This window comes from Episyrphus balteatus, chromosome 1 (genome assembly GCF_945859705.1).
Source record: "Episyrphus balteatus chromosome 1, idEpiBalt1.1, whole genome shotgun sequence".
Taxonomy (NCBI): Eukaryota; Metazoa; Arthropoda; class Insecta; order Diptera; family Syrphidae; genus Episyrphus; species Episyrphus balteatus.
Genome location: NC_079134.1, coordinates 54,707,781 through 54,728,772, shown reverse-complemented (window position 1 = coordinate 54,728,772; position 20,992 = coordinate 54,707,781). Strand labels below are relative to the sequence as shown.

Below are 20,992 nucleotides of genomic sequence, written 5' to 3'. Positions count from 1 at the left end.
CTCAGTGCAAAAGAGCGAGAACTCAAAAAAGTTCATTTCGAGAAAACGCTTCTGCAAAATACATACTGACTCTAAACTTTCCCCTATAACTTTCCATGGGACAGCAATTTCCATAATGTCAAAGCTCTATTACAAGAACCATTATGTTTATTTTGTAGTTTTAATAAACTTATTTTTTTTTAAATTGTTTAAATTAGGAAAGAGTTTGACTTTTAATATAGTAGGAATTGGATAAAAACAGTCATAATCTTTCGAATTTTTCGTTTACGTTAACAACAAGCCCTTCAAAAGAAAGGTAATTTAAAAAGCAACATTTCCTCATCATTATCTCAAAAATGTCATTTTTTGACTTATCGCTCTTTTGCACTGAGGGTGCGGTATGTAGAATAACAACCCACCTTCAAAAAAATACTTACTTCAATAGTTTAGGAAGATTCTGAGACGATTGATATATCTACATCGTACACTGCACTACAAAAACAAAAAACAAACAGGAAGCAAACAGTTGTAGGCCAAAGATTATGATTTTATTAAAAACGACCCCTAAATGATTAGATTGTTTACATCACAAAAATAATAGTTTGATAATGCAAATGTCAATGTTTACTGGGGAACACCATGCTAATTTTTCAAAAATTCAAATTAAAATACGGGTTATGATGAATTGATAAAGCTCTTTATTTTGTTCAAGTAGAAGCGCCAAAATCCCGTCCGAGCGCCTAATTAGCAATACAGCTGTTTGTCGAAGCCACCCAACATTTTGGAATACATAGGTATAACTCGTATCAACGCCATAGGAGTTCATTGTCTTTAAGAGAAATCTCACTTGTTGTTAGGGCTTTGTTTTCGAGATTGGTAAACGAGATCAAAATAATAAAATGCACGACCAGGTCGCACGTACTTGCTCGTGCAGTTCAAAGTACATTTATGTCAGTTTACTTGTAGATTTTATGAGCTGGCTCTATGTTAATTTAAAAAAAATTTGATATTGGGGAAGAACCGACATAGGGCAAAATTTTGTTAAATGAAAAAAAAAAATTTATTTGACTTTTTTGAGAAAAACTGAAAATGCAGTTTAATTGCAATCGCTTTGAATATTATGTCTGCAAAGTTTAATCAAAATCGTTATAACATGAAAAATTTTTATGGGAGGTACACTTTCTAAGCGAGATATAAAAAAAAAACAAAAAAAAATCTTTCAGAATTCCATAAAAATCATCTGTACCAAATTTGAAGAAAATCCGTCCACCCGTTTAGGCTGTGGAAATGTGTGCAGACGCCCATACGGACGGACAGAATTGCGACACCCACTTTTTCGGACTTCTCCGTCACGTAATGTTGGTTTTGATTAAAACCTCAAATTTTTTTTCGACACGAAACCAATACTTGCCATATAGAACAAGTAAAAATTATAAACAATATTCGATTAATATTCATGGTGTTAATAAGTTTACGCCTTAATCTGAGCAATATTGTTGGTGTGAGGGTTTCTATCTTTAACAATATGAACCTGCCTATCTGGTAATTTCTTTGACTAGATAAGTGACTTTTTAACTGATTCTACCGCTTGATTTCTCTTACTTAATATGTTAGATGCAAGTCCCGAAAACGTTCATCAAAATCAAAATACACGAGTCAGCTATTTTTTTTTAGCTTGCAACCATATGTCTGGCTTAAGGGGAAAAAATACCTCCAAGTCCCTGAAACATATTAAATGGTAGATGGAAAGATTGAACCATTAGATGTACTTAATCATACATTTGAATGTAGGGGAAAGGTGCTAACAGTGAGACATTTAAGTTGTTAATTTTCCTACACCGAGAAATATCACACAAAATCAGATGAAAGTAGTTTTTGGTGTGTTATAAAAAGACTGTATAACACACAAAAATCAGACCAATGAACTTTTTTTTACAAATGTATTACATTTATATGTTCTTTCATAAAAAGATAACAAGTACTTAGAGTTCCTTGTCGAGAAATGACAAAAAGCAAACAGTGAGACATTGAAAAAAAGGAATCAGTGCGAGAACTCAAAAAGACCTAGGTGAAAAGAAATCCATGAATTGAAAATGATTTCAGTAATGATTTTGGGGGTGAATTTTTCTTTTGTTTTTTTTTTCTGTTTTTTTTGTAACTTTTTTGAAGTAATTGGTTAAAGTAACATAGTTTAATAAAGTAACTACTAGTTACTTTCTCATTTGACGTTTTCGTCAATTTGTTTCAGTTTTATTCGTCCGTCTCACTGTTCGCCTTAGCCTGTCTCACTGATCGTACCCCTTGCAAACAGTGAGACGTTTTTACTATTTCTACATTTTAGTTTAATGCGATCCTTTCATTCATTCTTTAATTATAACTTTTTCTTTAATATTCTGCAATATCTGCAATTATGTAAGATAAAATACGTCTACTTCAAAGTTTGGCTGAGATAGCTTGGAAACTTTCTGAAATATAACAATTTGAAAAAAAAAGTGTCTCACTGTTCGCACCTTTCCCCTTATTTATTAATATAATTTTTATTCTTTTAACCTTTGTTAAAATATTAAAATAATTAACAATTCAGGTGTACTTTTCTTTCTTCGTGAATATATTGAGAATGTAATAAACATATTGAATTTAATTTGAGGGAGACTTTAATATTTGTAACCGGATGGATTTCTTTTATTATTTGGGTCCGACCGCGACGCCCGCCCTAGAGCCTTGACTATTCAATGATAAGAAGTGCTCTATAATGTCTTATATTCATTCAGAAAAAATGGGCAATTACCACGGCCCCTGGGTATAGAATTGAAAAGTTTAAAATGTTTTACAAAATCATAAACCACTAGCATTACAAATAAAAGTGACACCAGATGAACTACATTATAGGGTTGCACTGCACCTCAACTTATCATTTTTAAACCTTCATTAAAAATCCGGGTGATAATAACGGCCGTTTTGCAAGGTGTCTATGTCTACCTCTTTGTAACTATTTAATGCTACTAGCTTTAATATGTACCAAGTCTTTTCTTTCTTTTTTTCTTTTTCTATTGAGTCTGGGCCCAGGGCGTACACAGATGAGACTTGTATCTAATAAAAGCTTATATTGAGCTCTATTAGTGAGCCAAATATTTTCAAATATGGTTTTGGGGATTTCGAGATATTTGAGTCCGAAGTTGGGGACGGAAAAATCAGAAAAATCGTATATTTTCGAAACAAATCCGAGCATCCGAAGTATAGAACCTAGAAAAACAATTTTGGTACCAAAAATGGGTCATGTCCTTTGAATTTTTTTCTCTGTACAAACTACCAGTTCTATTATATGTGCCCTTAATTATGAAAGTGGACTAAGTCACTAATAAAAATGGCATCAAATCTAGCCTTAAAATAATTATTATTTCAGGGATAAAGTTTATTTGAAAGCGAAATTGCAGTAAATAAACTTCTATATTGCTCCTCTAGTGATTTCATAAAAGAAATATAATTAAATCGTTATAAGAAAATTATTATTTAAGTTTTTCTTCAAACAATGCAAAAAGTGACTTAGTCCACTTTCATAATCATGGGCACATATTACCAAACTTCAAGACTCTACGATAGTCAAAAGAGCTCGATAATGTTTTGCATAAATCCAGCGGAAATGGAATATCTCAAATTTCCGATTTTTCTTTTGCCAAAAGAAACAAGGCCAAAAGACCAATCAAAGTGTAAAATTTGAAGTTTTTACGATAAATTTGATGATCTATCCGTTAGTGAGTCGGTGTTACCCGTTTCAGTGGTTTTCGAAGATCTTATTTCAATAACTACTCATGCCAAGAAGCTAGACAACTTGACTAATCACTGCCGTGCCCCTTGATGCACGCAACTCCCTAGTCCCAGAAAAAAAATCACTAACATCAGAAAAAATCTTTCGTTTTATTAACAGTATATTTATTTTTCTTTGAGAAATGTACTTCTATTCGAGCATTTTCATGATTGCTTCTATACTTTTTCCTTTTGTCTCGGGTACAAAAGCTATGACAAATATAGCTCCTGCTAAACAGCAACATGCAAATACAAACATTGTTCCATGCATTCCCAAAGAAAGTGTCATCAGCGGAAGATACTAGAATATATAAGAAAAAAAAAAATAAATAAAATGATATTATTAGATTTTTTTTAAATGACAATACAAATTGTCAGCATAGCACAGAGAAAAATAAGAACCGCTAAAAACTAACAGATTGCCATATTGTTTTACCGTCCATACATTTCATAAGGAAATCTTATTAAAATTAACGATTATAATAAGGATTTTTTAAAGAGATTTCTTATTAGTTTTATAGAGAAAATCTTATTAAAATTTGACTGAAAAGTTGATTTTTTTTTTGCAACTTAGCACTAGAACAAAAATCGCGATCAATATTTTCATGGCAGGTTGGTTCAGGTGGTAAGGTGGGCGACTAATGATTTGAAGTCTCCAGTTCGATTCCCAGCCTGGTCATCGTTTTTTTTATTTTTTTGCAGATTTTAAAACAATAAGTAAAACCCGATTGTTTTAAGGGGTAATAACACGTTGTAAACAATGAAATCGAGCGTCATTTTCATCAGTGTATAAAACAAAGAAGAAATATTATTTTCTTTTGGTGTTTGTTTAGTTTAATTAAGTATATTAATAGGTAACAGAATAGGCTAATGTTAAATTTTTTAATGATGTGAAATTTTTTAAATGGCGGTGTAGTTCAGGATGATAATAAAATCCTGTGCTCCCATCGGGCGACCAACTAACTCCTACAGTTTTTAACCGATTGGGCTGAAATTTTGTGTGGAGCTTAGAAATACTATTCTCTAGTGAAGTTCGTAGGATTTTTTTGAAATATTAAAATTTAGCGGTTTTATGGTCTTTTTTTCAATGAATTTTGTTTTTGGAATGAAATAATTTTTTCAAACTAATGCCATTTCTTTAAAAATTAATATTTCAAAAAAAACCTACGTACTTCACTAGAGAATAGTATTTCTAAGCTCCACACAAAATTTCAGCCCAATCGGTTAAAAACTGTAGGAGTTAGTTGGTCGCCCGATGGGAGCACAGGATTTTACTATCATCCTGAACTACACCGCCATTTAAAAAATTTTACATCATTAAAAAATTTTACACTAGCCTATTCTGTTTCTTATTAATATACTTTATTAAATCATCAAACACCAAAAGAAAATAATATTTCTTCTTTGTTTTATACGCTGATGAAAATGACGCTCGATTTCATGGTTTACAAGGTGTTATTATCCCTTAATAAGGTTTCCTTCTTGGATGAAAACCATAGGGAAATCTTATTGTTTTTGTTCTATTTTATGTGGTCTATTTTTCTCTGTGAGGGAGTACATAAAATATATCTGCAATCTGCATCTCATTCTGGTAAGAATGTATAAACAGTAAGGTATGTAATGGGGAAATGCTGCTCTCCTGCAAACTCCCAGGACACAGCAAGTCCTGTATAAGACTTACCAATTTATTCATCTATTTCAAAGTATGAGGGTGGACCGGTGGACCCCCTCTTGTTTCAATCGAATTAAGTTTTAGTACTTTTTACTTAAAAAGCTGTTGGCATTTGCGCCTGCCCGGCGACTTTACATACTCTAAGCGGGGAACGAAGTTGCTTTAGTGGGACAGATAACCCGAAAAGTGAGTTATAATTCTGAGAACCCGCGAAGCGGATCAGAGATACTTTTTACCAAAAAAAGTTTGACTTTAGCGAAAACGGTCTAGAAAATAAAAATGGTAGGTTAGAAAGTTTATTTTCTTATTATTTTCTCAAATACTCGGAGGCTTAGAATCATAAACAAAAATAGTATTCAATATGTTTTTTTTTTAACTTTTTTTCCATATTTTGACTTCTGGCTTTTAAAAAGGGTATCATTCATAACTGTTAGTATTGCCGTTGGTTTTTAATATTTTTTTTATTCTGAGGTCTGAGCAGGGCCACAAATTTTATTTTAATAATTTTTTCGATATTCATCACCAAAAAAAAGATAATGTCAAAAAACAAATGGCATGTCCTAAATTGTTCATGATACGCAAAAAATGTGTATGCATGAATTGTAGAACATGGTAAAAGCTACAAAAAAGCTTCTTGTAAAATTTTCGTATCTAGACGGAGTTATTGTCAAAAAAACAATTTTATCCTATGTTCCAAAATGGCGGAAAATGCTCATAGGAAAACTTCAAGTTAAGCATCCCCTACAACATATCCAAAATTAAGCTTTCTCGTCATTTTGTATTTCTAAGCCGTTTTTTCCGAAGAAATGACTGGACTAGAAGTAAATGTAAATGTTAAGGAAATATCTGTGTGGCAAGCATCCTTTTTTTAATAAATGTTACCATACGTTTAGCATAACTTTTCGATCATAATTTTTTTTTAGTATTTTTAACTGAAAAAAGGTTTAATTAATAAGTACAAAAATTACTTAAGTAACATATTTTATAAATATTTTCATAAGTTTTGCTATCAGGTTTCCTATCTTTGTGAATGTTTTGTTCTAGTTTGTTTTGTTACTTCGATAATTTTTTTACCTGTGGAGTAACTAAAGTTGAAAAATTGGCAATATTAGGGAACCCGACCGAACAGCTTAGATGTTGATGATCTTTTTTTTCAAACGTCGGTAATTAAAAATATATAAATCTATAGATTAAAAATTGCCGGTGTTGCTGTTTTGATTTTTTAAAATTTAACTAAAGATTTTTGTGAACAAAAAACATTTTTTTTCAAAAATGTTTCTTAAATTTCATAAATTAACTGATGCCAAAAGATTGTCTAGGAAATTAAAGGAAACAAATATATGAGATTAAGGTTCCATGGTTCAAGCGATAGATGCAATCTTCTTATTAATTGGCTTCAAACACAAAAAAAAATATTTGAACACAACGGGAACAACTACAATATTTAAATATACATTTTTAAAAAGCTAGAAGCTTAGTCATATTTGTAAAATTTAAATTAAGTTAATTGAATGCAGGGCTTTTGAAAGAATGGTAATTGAACTCAGATTTCTGAAAAAAATAATTACTGACAAAATCTTAACATGTCGTTTTTAAAACTTTTTTCGTATTATAAAATGCATTTATTTTCAATATTTTTTGGTCACATGTATTATAATTTGAAATTATAAAAGGAAATGTCAAAATGTATTACGATTTTTGAAAAAAATTAAAAAGTATTTCATTTTCGAAGAAATTTTTTTTAATAGAAGTCTTGAAAAAAATTTAACTTATTTTTTTTTTTAAGTTCAACATTTAAATATAAAGTTATTTTTTATTCATTAAATACCCTTATTGTTTAAAGTTAAAAAGCAAAAGTTTAAAGTTCTTATTTGCCAAAGTCTTTGAGAAATTTAATTATTTCAATGCAAAAATTCAGTTTTTATCAAGAAAATCCGATGAAATTGAAGTAATTTTTATATATATTTTCAAAACTGTACTATATATTACCTTTTCCTCTTCGGAATTCAACTAATAATATTTATGGCCAAAATATTTTTTTTTAAATAAATTCATGTTTTACTACGAAAAAATTAAAAAAAAAGCCATTTAAAATTATTTAATAACGTTTTTTCCAAAATTTTGAGTTCAGGACTATTCTTCAAAAACTCTTGACTAAATTTAGTGGATTTAAATTTTACTGATAGAAATGAGATTCTGGCTTAAAAACGTGTCTGTAAATATTGTAGGTGTTGCCGTTGTGTTCAAAATATTTTTTTTTGTGTTTGAAGTCAGTTTGTGAGAAAATTGCATTTATCGCTTAAACGATGGAAGATTGTCCCTTACTCCCTCATATTTTTTTCCTTAAATTTCCTAGAGAATCTTTTGCTATCATTTGTTTTATGAAATTTCAGCAAAAAAATGGTTTTGTTCCAAGAAAATTTAATTTTAATTAAAAAAAAAAAGCACGGCAACATCGGATTGTAAATTTTGATTTATCCTTATAGTCCAAGAGGCGAGAGGCGACCGTCGAGTTACTTAGCTCATAAGGTTGGAGGTTAAAATTGGTACAATACTCTTTTTTAGAGTACGGTTGGGATTTGGGAACCCTACCAACCTATGTGTGTAATTATACAAGAATCCAGCTCCTATTTTTAAGAATAACATTTTAATTTTGAAAGGAGCTTTTGGGTGGATTTTTGTTATTTTCTACTTAAAATATTACTCGATCTTTATATGAATTCACTAATTTAAATGCACATCAGTAACTCAAATATTTTTTTATCAATTAAGACAATTACCTTGAGAACGAGAAAGGCAAACACCCATAAAACCTCCATACAAATCATGCAACCAATATTACGAATTTTCGGCGGCATAACTTCTGAAACAACTAAGAATGGTAGTGTCAAAACTCCCATTGAGCCTACACATACAGCAAATGAGAAACTTGCTATTGGAATCCAATTGAAATTTTCCAATTGATAGCCATTCTCACTAAGGTAGGAATAAAGCCCTAGTGAAAATAATCCAAAACCAGTTCCAATCGCTGATGTTGCAAGAAGAAGCTGCCAAAATAGAATATAGATAATAAAAAAAAATATTAATATGTACACTATAATAAATAAATTTCGTGCAACCTTTCGTCCGGCGCGCTCCACAAGCATTGTAGAAATATAAGATCCAATTAATTGAATGAAACCAACTATAATGGCTGATAGCGTAGGAGATAAACTTGATCCAGATTGTTTGAATATAGTTGCAGTATAATTAAGCATAGCGAAGCATCCACAAAATTGATTCAAAGCCATTAAAGCAATGCCAATCACAAAAGCTTTCCTTGCTATTGGATTATCTAAAGAAAATATTTAAGAACAAAAGGATGTTTTATAAAGACGTGAACAGGGACACAAGCAAAGACAACAACAGTCAAGCAGTAGGTATGTATATTAGGGTGTTTCTTATCCGATATATGAAGCTGGAATTAGTGATTTGCCAACCCGTAAATTTTTCAACTCGAGTTAAAATTCGTCTAACACGGGTTGTAACTCAAGTTAAGTAACTCGAGTTTAATGACTCGATAAAAAAAAAAAATAAAATAATTAAAAAAAAGAACAACAATTAAGGAGGGACTTTTCAAAAAGGGATAAAAACACTTCTCAGAAAATTGAAGAAACTAAAACCAAAGTTGCGATTTTTCATACGATTTTATATTTTCACCGTTTTTCATCCGATCAATTTGTCGTTTTCATTTAATTTGGACTAGTTAAATTAAGCGTTGGAATGTGGACAACAAAACTGCATACTTAAGGTATAACTACCACTGCCACTTTTTGCAAAAAGTGAAAATTTTCAAATTAATTTTGTGGCATTTTTTGCTACCACAAATTAAAAAAAAATGGTGCAGAAATCTTATTTTTTGGTTTAATAAAAAAATTTTGTAGTGTTTTTCCAAAAACAAATAGCGCTAGATAAAAATAAAAATTTTCCTTTTGTAAATTTCCCACTTAAGGCTTAAAGTTATGGCTTAAGCCTTTAAGTCTTAACTACAATACCTAAAAAGGGGGACATTTAAAGAAGTAAATTTTTTGTATTTCTCTCTAGCGCTATTTGTTTTTGGAAAAAACTACAAAAATTATTTTTTAGACCAAAAAATAAGCTTTAAGCCTTAACTACATTGGCTCAAAAAGTGAAAGTGGCTGGAAAATTAAAACAAATGATGCAGAAAGCTTTTTTTTTTGGTCTAAAAAACAGCAATTTGTATACCTACTCTTTTTCACAAAACAATTCGCTATCCAGAAAAAAAATATTTTACTTTTGTCCTTTTTCAAAAAGTGGTGTATGTAGTTAAGCCTTTATGCATCATTATTTTTAATTTTGTGGTCGCAAAAACTGCCAAAAAATGAGTTTTGCAACTCGAGTTGAATTTTTTAACTCGAGTTTGCTCTAACTCGAGTTGAAATTAAATTAGACGAAATAAATCATGATACAATTTTGACTAACTTTTTTAAAAATCATTTTTTATGTAGTTTAAGCTTTGTTTTTTACTTACTAAAATCATTCCATTCTAGTGGACTACTATCATTAATGGTTCCACCTTTTTTTACTTTCAGTTTTTCCAGTTCATCTTTAAAAAGTTCATTTTGCTCTTTAGATTTTCGTCGATAATTTCGAAAATACCTTAGTGATTTTTCTGCTGCCTTGAATTTAAATCGTTTTTTTTTATAAATCTTGTAATGGAATATCATTTTACCTCATGCTTATTAGACTTCATTAAATACTGTGGTGTTTCCGGTAGGAATATAACTCCAATCAAAAATATCACTGGAAGTGTAGCTAGAATTAAGGGCACAGCCTTATAAGATAAAAAGTTTCCCAAAACGAATACTATAAGAATGCCAAAATTGCATGACAAAACCAAAAAAGATCCAATAGTTCCACGTACGCTACAAAATAAAATATTTATTATAAATTAACTACTTACTTTAGATTTTAGGTTATGGCCTACCGATCCTCAGTAATCTCAGTAACATAAACTGGAACTAGCGAAAACGAGGCACCACCCCCCACTCCGCCCAGAAAACGAGAAGCTAACAAATAGTTTATACTCGTTGCAAAAGGTATTAGAAGCCAACTAAGCTGAAAATATTAAAAACTTCCAATTTTTATTCATTTAAAAGGAACTACCTACTTACTAATGAAGGAATTGCAACTAAGAGCAACCCAACTTTTTTTCCACAACGCTCTGCAAGCCAGGAGAATAGAAGGCTTCCAACAAATCCACCAGCACAGAGAATAGCACCCACCCAGGAAGCTTGTTCATTTGTCATTGGACCTTGCTCAAAAGGTGATTCAGTTTTTGATTGAAGTGTAAGAAAACCTGCTGAAGGCCATCCACAGAAGGCTCCATAGGATATTGAAGCTATATTTACTAGAATATAAGAAATACAAAAATAATAAGCTTAGAACTGTTTGAATGTGTTGTTTAAAACCGAAAGAAATATACACACCGAAAGGTGTGATTCTTGGCTATATTCTAAGAAATAATCCTTTTTATAAAAAAAAAAAAAACAAAACTTGGAAACTTGGATTTATGGTTTTCTCATGGATTCAGAATTGAGTTATAAAAATTTGTTTACCCAGTCCAAAGTTATGAGGTAACAAACATAAAAAAAAAGAAATACAGACGAATTGATAACCTCCTCCTTTTTGGAAGTGAGTTAAAAATTGTAAACAAGCTTTATTATAACTCTACATACAAAATCATTAAATGAAAATTATTTTTTTACTCAGCCTTTTGAGGCTAAATTAAAAAAAAAAAAACAAAGATTTTATTTGTTGCAGGTTTACCAAAGTATGAGGTTTCCCACAAACTTTTGAATGGCCTTTTTGTTTATAATTGTTTCCTCCGAAAAAATAACCTTAGGTATATTACATTATGTTAATCACGCATTTTTCAAAAAAAATCGGTCTCAAAGTAAAAATGGATCATGGACCAGAAAAAAGCTTTAAAATGAATATCTTAACAATCAAGGCAGTTCTAAGGAATTAGATTTTTCTTAAAAATAAAAATCTTAACGAAGTTTCTTCCATTACTATTAAAGAAATATTATTATCATTTACATGAGTGAAGGTGTAAACAAATGTAAGCGTTTTCTTGAATCATCGGTTAGTGGTATCAACTTTGCAGATAGAGCACGACTGTAAAACAATTGTTTAGAACACACTAAATAAAAATGTAACCTACTCAACTCACCGAAATTCAAAGCTCGGAAATAGACATATTTACTGAAACAGAAGAGGATTTCAACTATAAAAAAATTCTGATGATCAGACCAGGTAATAACTTCGAAAAATTGTATAACTCAGCAAAAATCTTGCTTTTTCCTTATTACCTTTATTTTTTCAGGAGGAGATTTTCCAATCACTTCTACAGAAATTGTATATCCCAAAAAAGATCCAACTATTAAAGGTTAGAATAATTAAAATAAAAATAAAAAAAAATTGCTGAATTTATAATTCAGTAATTGTTTTTGATTTTACAAACGACTCTTCCTACTGAAATAAATTGCTCATACACCCCAATGTACAGTGTATGTACATACTTTATACTATGAAGTATATGAGTAGAGTACAAAAAATACAGGTCCTACAAAACGTGATTTGTTTCCACTTGAGTTATAGTGTTTGCACATTATACAGGGTGTTTCGAAAGTAATGGATCAAACGAAATATGGGTGTCCCAAAAGTAATGGATCACATAAAATAGGCTGATAGAACAACTTAAAAGCTCTCAGAATTTGGTAACTTGTTCATCCCAAATTCTTACCGTTTTCGATCAAATGCAGTTCTTGTGAAATTTCACTGGTTGAAATTAGATCGAGAAATATTACAATTTGATTTCAACCAAACAGGGTATAGCAAAAAAAAAAAGAAAAAACAAACGAAAATTGTTCAAAGAGAAATAAACAAACAACAGTTCTAGAAAATTTGTGTCTATTTTTGTTTGTTTTTTGTTCTGAAAATCCCAGTTTTGTTGAATTCAAAAAGGTTACCAAATTCTGAGAGCCCTTAAGTTGTTCTATCAGCCTATTTTATGTGATCCATTACTTTTGGGACACCCTGTATAGTTTTATTATTATGTATCGCAATTTTTCTTAATTTTTATCTTTCATAATCTTCCTTTTTAATAATTTTAAGATACAACAACTTCAACTGTTGAAGCACCCTTCAACACCCCTACGAATAATAATGTCCTTAGATAATCAAACCATCAAAACTCCTAAATTTAAAAAAACACTAAAACGTTATAACTTTCCTTATTCACATGCTAATGTTTTTAATTATAGCCTTGTGTAATTAGCTGCGTTCCTTTGGAAATATTTATCTACTTTTTAGTACTTAAAGCTGCTTTGAACTACTTTTTCAGTATAGCAAAGTTGATCAAAGTAGTTTTAAGTACTAAAAAGTAGATAAATATTTCCAAAGGAACGCAGCTATTGTAAGGAGTTTAGGGACACCATCATTGCCAATCAAGAGGCAACCCAAAAAATGTTTAAACTCCTCACCGAAGAAGTTTTCTTGTTACGAAAAGAACTCCGTGAGGAAAGAGCTTCACGAGAAATGAAATCGCACACCGTCGTTCTTCCACAAAAACCTTTCGAATTGATAGAAGAATTCCTTGAATTCGAAAAAGGAATTCAAAATTCGCAGGAAAATTTCAACAACTTGGCAAATCTTTTTTTTTCTTAAAAGCTGCATTTACACTCTCGGTTTCATCGCCGGTATGTAAGTTGTTCGTTTTTTGAATTAAAACCGAACAACAAGAGGGTTTTACTATTTACATTCTCTCGTTGCACGGTGTTAGTTCAAGAACGAACATCGTACATCGGCGATAAAACTGAGAGTGTAAATGCAGCTAAGTCTTCAACTGCATTTAATACATTTGGCAGATCTTCTTCGCTTTGCTTCTATGTTGGTTTTTTTTAAAATAATAGCCTGAAATGTCGACGACGACGACCTCTCATGTACCTACTTTAAAATAACGGTTTAAACCTAGTTTACAGTTCAACGCATACCAAAACTCAATTTTCAAAACCATGGCACACGATTACGATCATACGTTAACGTTTTGACTATAACTACCGTCTCTATTTAATCAGTAGAAAAATATAGGGACAGATAGCGGCCATTCGTAAACGAACGTATGTCGTGATCGACCCCAGCTTGAAAGCAAAAATGGAATGATAAAATGAAAAAGTCGAATGAAAATTCCGATGATAAAAATAGCATTTCATTCTTTCACAGAACCAGAATATGCGCCCAGACAAAACGTTACATGCCTTAAAAAAGAAGACTCAGGAACACAAAGAAGATTTGGCATAAACCTCAAACGTGATGGTGGAAGTTTTCTTTGTAAATTAAAAGCTAGTATGTGTGAACTTAAGGCTAAAAAAATGGCTTAGTTTTTAGCGTGTGCATTAGAGTGTCCGCAAGAAATCGATTTTCGAAATTTGGTCGGGGGAACCCCATAAAATGTTCCGCCTTTGCAGATTTTTAGATAGCCAAAATTTAAGCTCGATTGGATAAGTCTAAATGGTGCCGACACTCGATCAAAGTATCAAAAATCTCTGTTTTTTTACTGTTTTTCGAAGAAAATTAGCTCTAGCTCCCAAACAGATGGGGTTATTTTCACTTTTTATATATTAAATGAAAGGTAGTGTTATTACACATAATTCAGATTCAAAATTTGTTTAGTTTTACAAAAAAAAAAATATTGTCATCAATTTAAATTTTCAGTACTTACCTCAAAAAGAGCTGAAGTGCAAACTCGATTTAAAATAAAACTTTCTATGTTATAGATTGATGTTACCTATCTAATTGAAATGCTTCTCGTATTATATATAATAATATATAATAATTTTATCAATTATAGAAGCACAGAGTAAAATTGACTGAAAAAAAAAAACAAAACAAAAAGGGCACCCAGTGGGGGTTGAACCTGCCATGCCTGGATTGATAGGCGAGCGCTTTAACATCGGGCTAACTCAATGTTGACAATTGTCGTGACAAACTAAAACAAATCTTAAGATATTCAACGAAGTGTTATGGAATTTTCAGGATTTAAGCTTTTAATAGAAAAAAAATTAAATTTTAGAGAAATAATTTTTCTGTTTATTTACGTTTTTTTTTTATAGAAACAAAATAAAATGCAGTTGTAAAATACATATTTGTTGTTTTTTTTTTATGAAGTTTAAGCTTCACGAGTCGTTTCGTTGGTAGTTCAATAATTTTATTAAGATAAACTCTCGCTTTTTGCTAATTTTCCTTTGTATATAAAATAAATTAACTTAAAATAAAATGTGAGTATTAATTCTGTTGCGTTTTTGTTTTAAGATTAAAAGAAGTTTTAAGAATTGTTAGTGTTTTCCAGATATATTTTGTGTTCGTTGATATGGCATTGGCAGCAAACACCCGAGAAAAAATTTTTCTTGTAGGCTATCCGTCTCATCAAATTACAGGGTGTAAATTACCCTCAAATCGTCAAGTTTTGTCAACACTATTTTTTAATTTGCGAATTGTAAAATTAAATTTAAAGGAATCTGCAAGACTTGTCATTCTTTTTTGGGAAAAAGCCAGAATTCAAACAAAATATGAAAAAGATGCCATTGTTAAATTAGAAAAACTTTACAATGAGTGGAGAAATCACCAACGAAATAAAAACAAAACGCTTGAAAGCACCAAAAATAAAATAAAAGAATTTGCGTTGAAAATGGACGATCTCTTTGATATAGCACATCGAGATGCCTTGACCATTACTGAAAAAAACGCAGAATTGAAGAATTCAGATTTGATATTGGTAAGCTTTAGTATTATTATCATTTTAATTAGATCTTTGCTAATGTTGACTGATTTTAAAAGATACTGAAGATGACGCGGAAACACAGGGGACGGAGGAGGAAGCTCAAGAAGAAGTATATAGCCAGAATTCTGCGGATTGGGATAGAATGGATGTTTCTCTATCTCAGGCAACCTCTGGGCCATCGGGTAGCAGGAAAATGAGATGGAAGCGTAGTTGGATTCAGAACACCAGGAGCCACTCATCATGCTAGGTGGATGGCCAAAGCTATTTATAGCTTAAAAATATTCATGTTTCGAAGCCAGTTTAAAATGAGTAACGAGGAACGTAACGCTCTCGGTGATATCTGCGTTTTCATCGTAAAAATTTACTGCAAGGCTTGGTTTAATGCCCCAAGAGCTTATCTGGCTCCTAAACAAGATCTTGATCTTTTGCGTGATTTCATTGAATACCGCAAGATAGACAAAGACATTTCAGAGAAGGCTCTTGCTAAATTCTCAAACCATTTATGGTATTTGAGTTCAGAGCTGGTAGGTCTAGCGTTCTTTGACCCAACTTTACCAGATGGCGAAAAATCAGAAATGGCCAACATAATTTTAAAAAACAGAGAAACAGAAACCAACAGAATAGTAAATCCAAAGCTACATCCACATGAAATTGAACAATTTGTCACAGCAGGGTTAAAAAATATTGTGAACAAAGAAACATTGAACTTTTTCGGCCGATTGAAAATAGACACAAGTTTTCTCAAAGAACCTCCAAATCTTTGGCCCGAAAACCCCCATTTTAAAGAAGGCTTTAAGAAAGTGAAAACACTTAAAGTCGTAAATGACATGGCAGAAAGAGGAGTCAAGTTAATAACCGATTTTAATAATCTCTTAACTAAAGATGAGGAACAAAAACAATATGTACTTCAGGTAGTCAGTGAGTGCCGAAAATTATATCCTGATGCTTCTAAAACTACTTTAAGTAAGTCACTTGATTAAATTTTTTAGTATTTACTTCAATAATTATGTATAAGAAATTTAACACGATGTTAAGTATTTTGTTTTTTAGAAATCTGTTAAATGTTTCGATTTTTTTTTTAAATAAAACAGTAAAAAAAGTTTCATTTTAAATCGAGTTTGCACTTCAGCTCTTTTTGAGGTAGGTACTGAAAATTTAAATTGATGACAATATTTTTTTTTTTTGTAAAACTAAACAAATTTTGAATCTGAATTATGTGTAATAACACTACCTTTCATTTAATATATAAAAAGTGAAAATAACCCCATCTGTTTCGGAGCTAGAGCTAATTTTCTTCGAAAAACAGTGAAAAAACAGAGATTTTTGATACTTTGAGCGAGTGTCGGCACCATTTAGACTTATCCAATCGAGCTGAAATTTTGGCTATCTAAAAATCTGCAAAGGCGGAACATTTTATGGGGTTCCCCCGAAAAAAATTCGACAAAAATTTTTTTCTATGGGAGTTGCGGTCACTCTAGTGTGCATGGAAATGATTGTCAAACAATACACACACCCTTGCATAAATCTAAAGAACCGTTTTCAGATTCCTTTCACACTTTTTTAAAGTGATTTTACACAGTCGAAAGAAGAGCCACTTATTTAAAAGCGCTACGCGACGCTTTATCATTTAAGTGAAGAAATACTGAATACCTTACCTTCACCTTAATGATTCATAATGCAATCATATTTATGCTTCAGAAATGATTTGCGAAATAGTCATTTAAATAAATATATAGGCCCTTATATACATTCATTTAAATGAAGTTTAAATGAAGAATTTTTGGATTATAAATCATTCAAAAAAGCGATTCATATCGGTGTCCAAGTACCCAGGTAAAAGAATTCAAATTGCATCATAAGTGAGTTCTTTTCCGGTCAGGTTCCTCACTTTTGTGATTTATTTTTGCTTCAATTCTAAATTAAAATGTTTGCTTTTTTTAACATTTTAAAGATTAAATCAAAGTCTAATCAAACACAAAAACAAGCAACAGGTCGAACTTATGTATGTAAATAGAAATGTCAAAATATTTACAGATTATTGAAGGTACATATCCTGCTGTCATTCCACTGGAAAGTGAAAAGCTGCCATTAATTTGACAAATGTTTGTTTGATGTATCAAATTTCTTAGGTATAAGACTTCTTTTTTGTTGAAAAAATTGATATTGGTACGTCAAAACATGACAATTTGGCGACCAACGTCAGCTATCGAATTCTTAATTGTTTTAAAATACCGACGAAAAACGCACAAAAACCGAAAAACCACGCACAACACTAATTTTTTAACAATTATCGACCATTTTCCGCGAAGAAACACCAAGAAAATTTGTTATTTTCCAATTTATAATTATCTTAAATGACATTTTATAAATTAATACAAAAACAAATTTCCTGTTTACTGCGATTAAAATATAAAAATCAAAGGCCGATTTGACAGATTGGTGCCCATTTTTGACAAACAAATTTTGACAACGTTCGGAATATATTACCTTATTATGTGTACTGTGGTGTTTATGGTTTTGTTTCTTATAAGCGAGTTTTTCTTATAATATATGTAAGTGTTTCTTATATCCGTAAAATACTGTATAAAGTGTTTAGAGATATGGAGGGAAAACAATTTCTTGTCATAAATTTTTTCAGTAAAATAAAGTTTTTCATTTCAACTTAGGGCCAATTTTTCAATAGTCAGTTAAACAGTCAGTTAGTAGGTACTTATTCCCCTGATAGAGAAAAAATCATTTTTTCAACAGGCAGATATAGCTTATTCCTAGGAATAAAACTATCTGCTTCTTTCAGGGACGAATACAAATTATTCTAAGGAATAATTTAAATAAAGATATTGTGTATATTGTCAAAGCTGCTTTGAAAGAATTTTGACAAAAAATACAGAGGAACACAAGAATACAAAAACAATTATGTATGAATAAAAATGACGTTTAATTTTGAATATTTTTGAATTTGACAATTTTTTTTTTTTTTTGTTATTCTGTAGAATAAATTATTCTTGATTGAAAATTTCAATGTTGTTTTCTGATTGTTTATGAGCCTAATAACTTTACAGTTAACTGACTGTTTATTAGAAGATTGAAAAATCGGCTCTTAAACAGATATATATTTGAAACGTACCGATGGAACTATCACAAAATTAAAAAAAAAATATGTCAAAGTTTTGTACAAGTTTTTTATAGTTTTGTACAACCAAAGCTGAGTTTTGTACAAGCTTACAACCAAAGATATAGCTTAGTGAAAGTACCAGGCTGGGGAAACGTTTCCCCAGCTCGTACCTTTCGCAAAAATAAAAAAAAAAATATGTAAAAGTTTTGTACAAGTTTTTTATAGTTTTGTACAACCATAGCCGTAGCTAGGATTTCATTTCGGGGGGGGGGGGGGTTAGCTCAGACCAAACAAAATTTTTTTTTAGAAATCACAATACTTTGTATCAACTATATGTAACTGCAGTGGATTCTAAATCCCACTAAATCAAATAGTCATTTGAACTGTGTAGAAGCGAAAAATTTGCCAATATCCTTTTTAAGTATTTTTTAGGAGAGGAATTCGTAGTTAAAAGTTTAAAAAAGCCCTGCTTACGGTAAACGAATTTAAAAATGACCGAATATTCAGCGGCATCTCTAGTTTTGTAGGTCAAAAGAGTGATAAGTTGGTTGATATAAATTGCGAGCGTTAGCGAGCAAGAAAATTTTTTTTAAGAAACAAATTTTAACCATTCTAAGGCTTTATAAAAAAAAATTATTTCGTACAATTTAATATATAAAACATTGAAAAATCGACTTTTTCTTGCACTGAAATTTTGTAGCAGAAAATTGACAGGTACATTCTATCTATTGAGTTCTAAATGAAATTAGCAATACTTAAAAACCAAAATTTTAAATAATCCAAGTTGTTTCACATGAGCTAATTACACTGGTCAACAAGGTTTTTGTTACAGAAACCAGGGTATACTTTTCTATAGGCTGAGCTCGAATCCGAAGTCAGAAAAATTTTATCACATCACGTTTTGGAGATATTCCAGTTAGAAAATCGAAAATGCCGATTTTAACCAGTTTTCAAAGTTATTTTTTAGCGTTTACTTATTTTTTTTTTAAATTAAATTTGTAACAGTTTCTAAAAGAATTGTGTCAAAATTTGAAAGCAATTGATACAGAACTTTTCGATATTTGCTATTAAAACCATTAAAAGCAAATAAATATGAGATGCCCCAAACAATTTGATTTCAAGTTATGATTTCTCGAGGAAGAAAATAGATATTTAAAAGATTTAAACGGATTTAGAGAGACAAAACTTAATTTAAAAAAAGTAAACGCTAAAAAATAACCCTGAAAAGTGGTAAAAAGCGGCATTTTCGATTTTCTAAAGGGGATATCTCAAAAACTTGATGTGATCGAATTTTTCTGACTTCGGTTTCGAGCTCAGCACACAAAAAAACCTATAGAAGAGTATACCCTGGTTTCTGTAACAAAAACCTTGTTGGCCATACTCAAAATAAAAAAATGCGATTATACTTTTGCAATGGAATCATATCACTAAAATACAAAACACAAATCATTTAGTGCTGCACATATTAGACTTGTATATGTTTATAATATAGGTATCTTTTGATTTTCTGAAAAAAAAATTTCGGGGGGGGGCTGGAATTTTATTGTTCAAGGAACAATACTCTAGGACCACGGCTTTTTGTCGCCGAAGACGAATAGCTAAATAGCTATCTATTAAATTTCCAAGAAAAAATCCTTTTTATACAGAAAATAAATGGCATACCTACTCCCTTGTGGTCATATCCATTTAAAACTATAAAAACGTATTTTTTATTTTTACATTACTTATGAAATTTCTAAGAAAAATTAATTTATAGTTTTGTTTTAGTATAAGAGCTACTTTTATGAGCATCCGACCCAGTCGTGCATGTTCTAAATGCCAGATAGGTATTTAAACTATCTAAAACTCTAGAATCTTGATTCTTGAATTTTATAGCTGGGAAACATACACAGAACTTTTTTTCTTAGAACCTTAGAAGAATATTTTGTTTTCCACATAACGCACGTTTAATTTACAGTAATATAGCATTACGAAATTCCGTAATGGTGACTTACTACTATTTCTTTTTATAGGTATTTACTACTTATACGATAATCTACGATTTTAAAATGAGGACAATTATTTCAAGCTCCCTACACATTATAGTTCAGTATGAAGGAATGATTCCATATCAAATTGACTTTTATACTAACCACATGCAGCCGCATAATATTGGTTGATCACTGTATTAACACTCATTATCTTATGAATTTGTTATGATTGATTAAGTTAAAAAATGATTCTTCTATAAAAACTCATTTAAGTTGACAATTATTATTTCGGGTACACTATTCGATCTTTCGCCGATGTCTCTTATTTTTGAGAGAATATCTATCCATCCAAGGTGTTTGAAAGACTTTAAACTTACCTAATCTAAAACTCGCAGTAGCAAAATTTTTTTGTTTATACAGTGATAAGATGCTTTTTAAACAATAAAAACAAATCAATTTATTCAAAGTCAGACAAAGAACATCAAGTGTGATTTTAAAACTGTAGTCTTGTTATTAAATTATTGAGGTAATCTACTGAGGTGGATTCTGCTGTAAATATTTGATCTTAGAATATTTTTAAATTTTAATCTCTCTGTACCTACGTTTTTTAT

At 30.6% G+C, this 20,992-nt stretch overlaps 1 protein-coding gene across 2 annotated transcripts; it reads right to left on the bottom strand.

Moving 5' to 3' along the window:
* Positions 1–3,875: 3,875 nt before the first annotated feature.
* On the bottom strand, positions 3,876–20,746 carry LOC129920954 (facilitated trehalose transporter Tret1). Of its 2 annotated transcripts, none has more exons than XM_056002529.1 (8): positions 20,544–20,746; positions 10,630–10,865; positions 10,443–10,573; positions 10,188–10,380; positions 9,987–10,134; positions 8,575–8,789; positions 8,236–8,502; positions 3,876–4,084 (listed from the first exon to the last, which is right to left on the bottom strand). In XM_056002529.1, the coding sequence occupies exons 1-8, from the start codon at positions 20,587–20,589 to the stop codon at positions 3,935–3,937; spliced, it is 1,386 nt and encodes a 461-aa protein (XP_055858504.1). In that variant the 5' UTR covers positions 20,590–20,746; the 3' UTR covers positions 3,876–3,934. The 2 variants fall into 2 exon arrangements, with proteins under 2 accessions (XP_055858504.1, XP_055858505.1); XM_056002530.1 differs by lacking the exon at positions 20,544–20,746 and adding an exon at positions 11,558–11,615.
* Between the last annotated feature and the right edge of the window lie 246 nt (positions 20,747–20,992).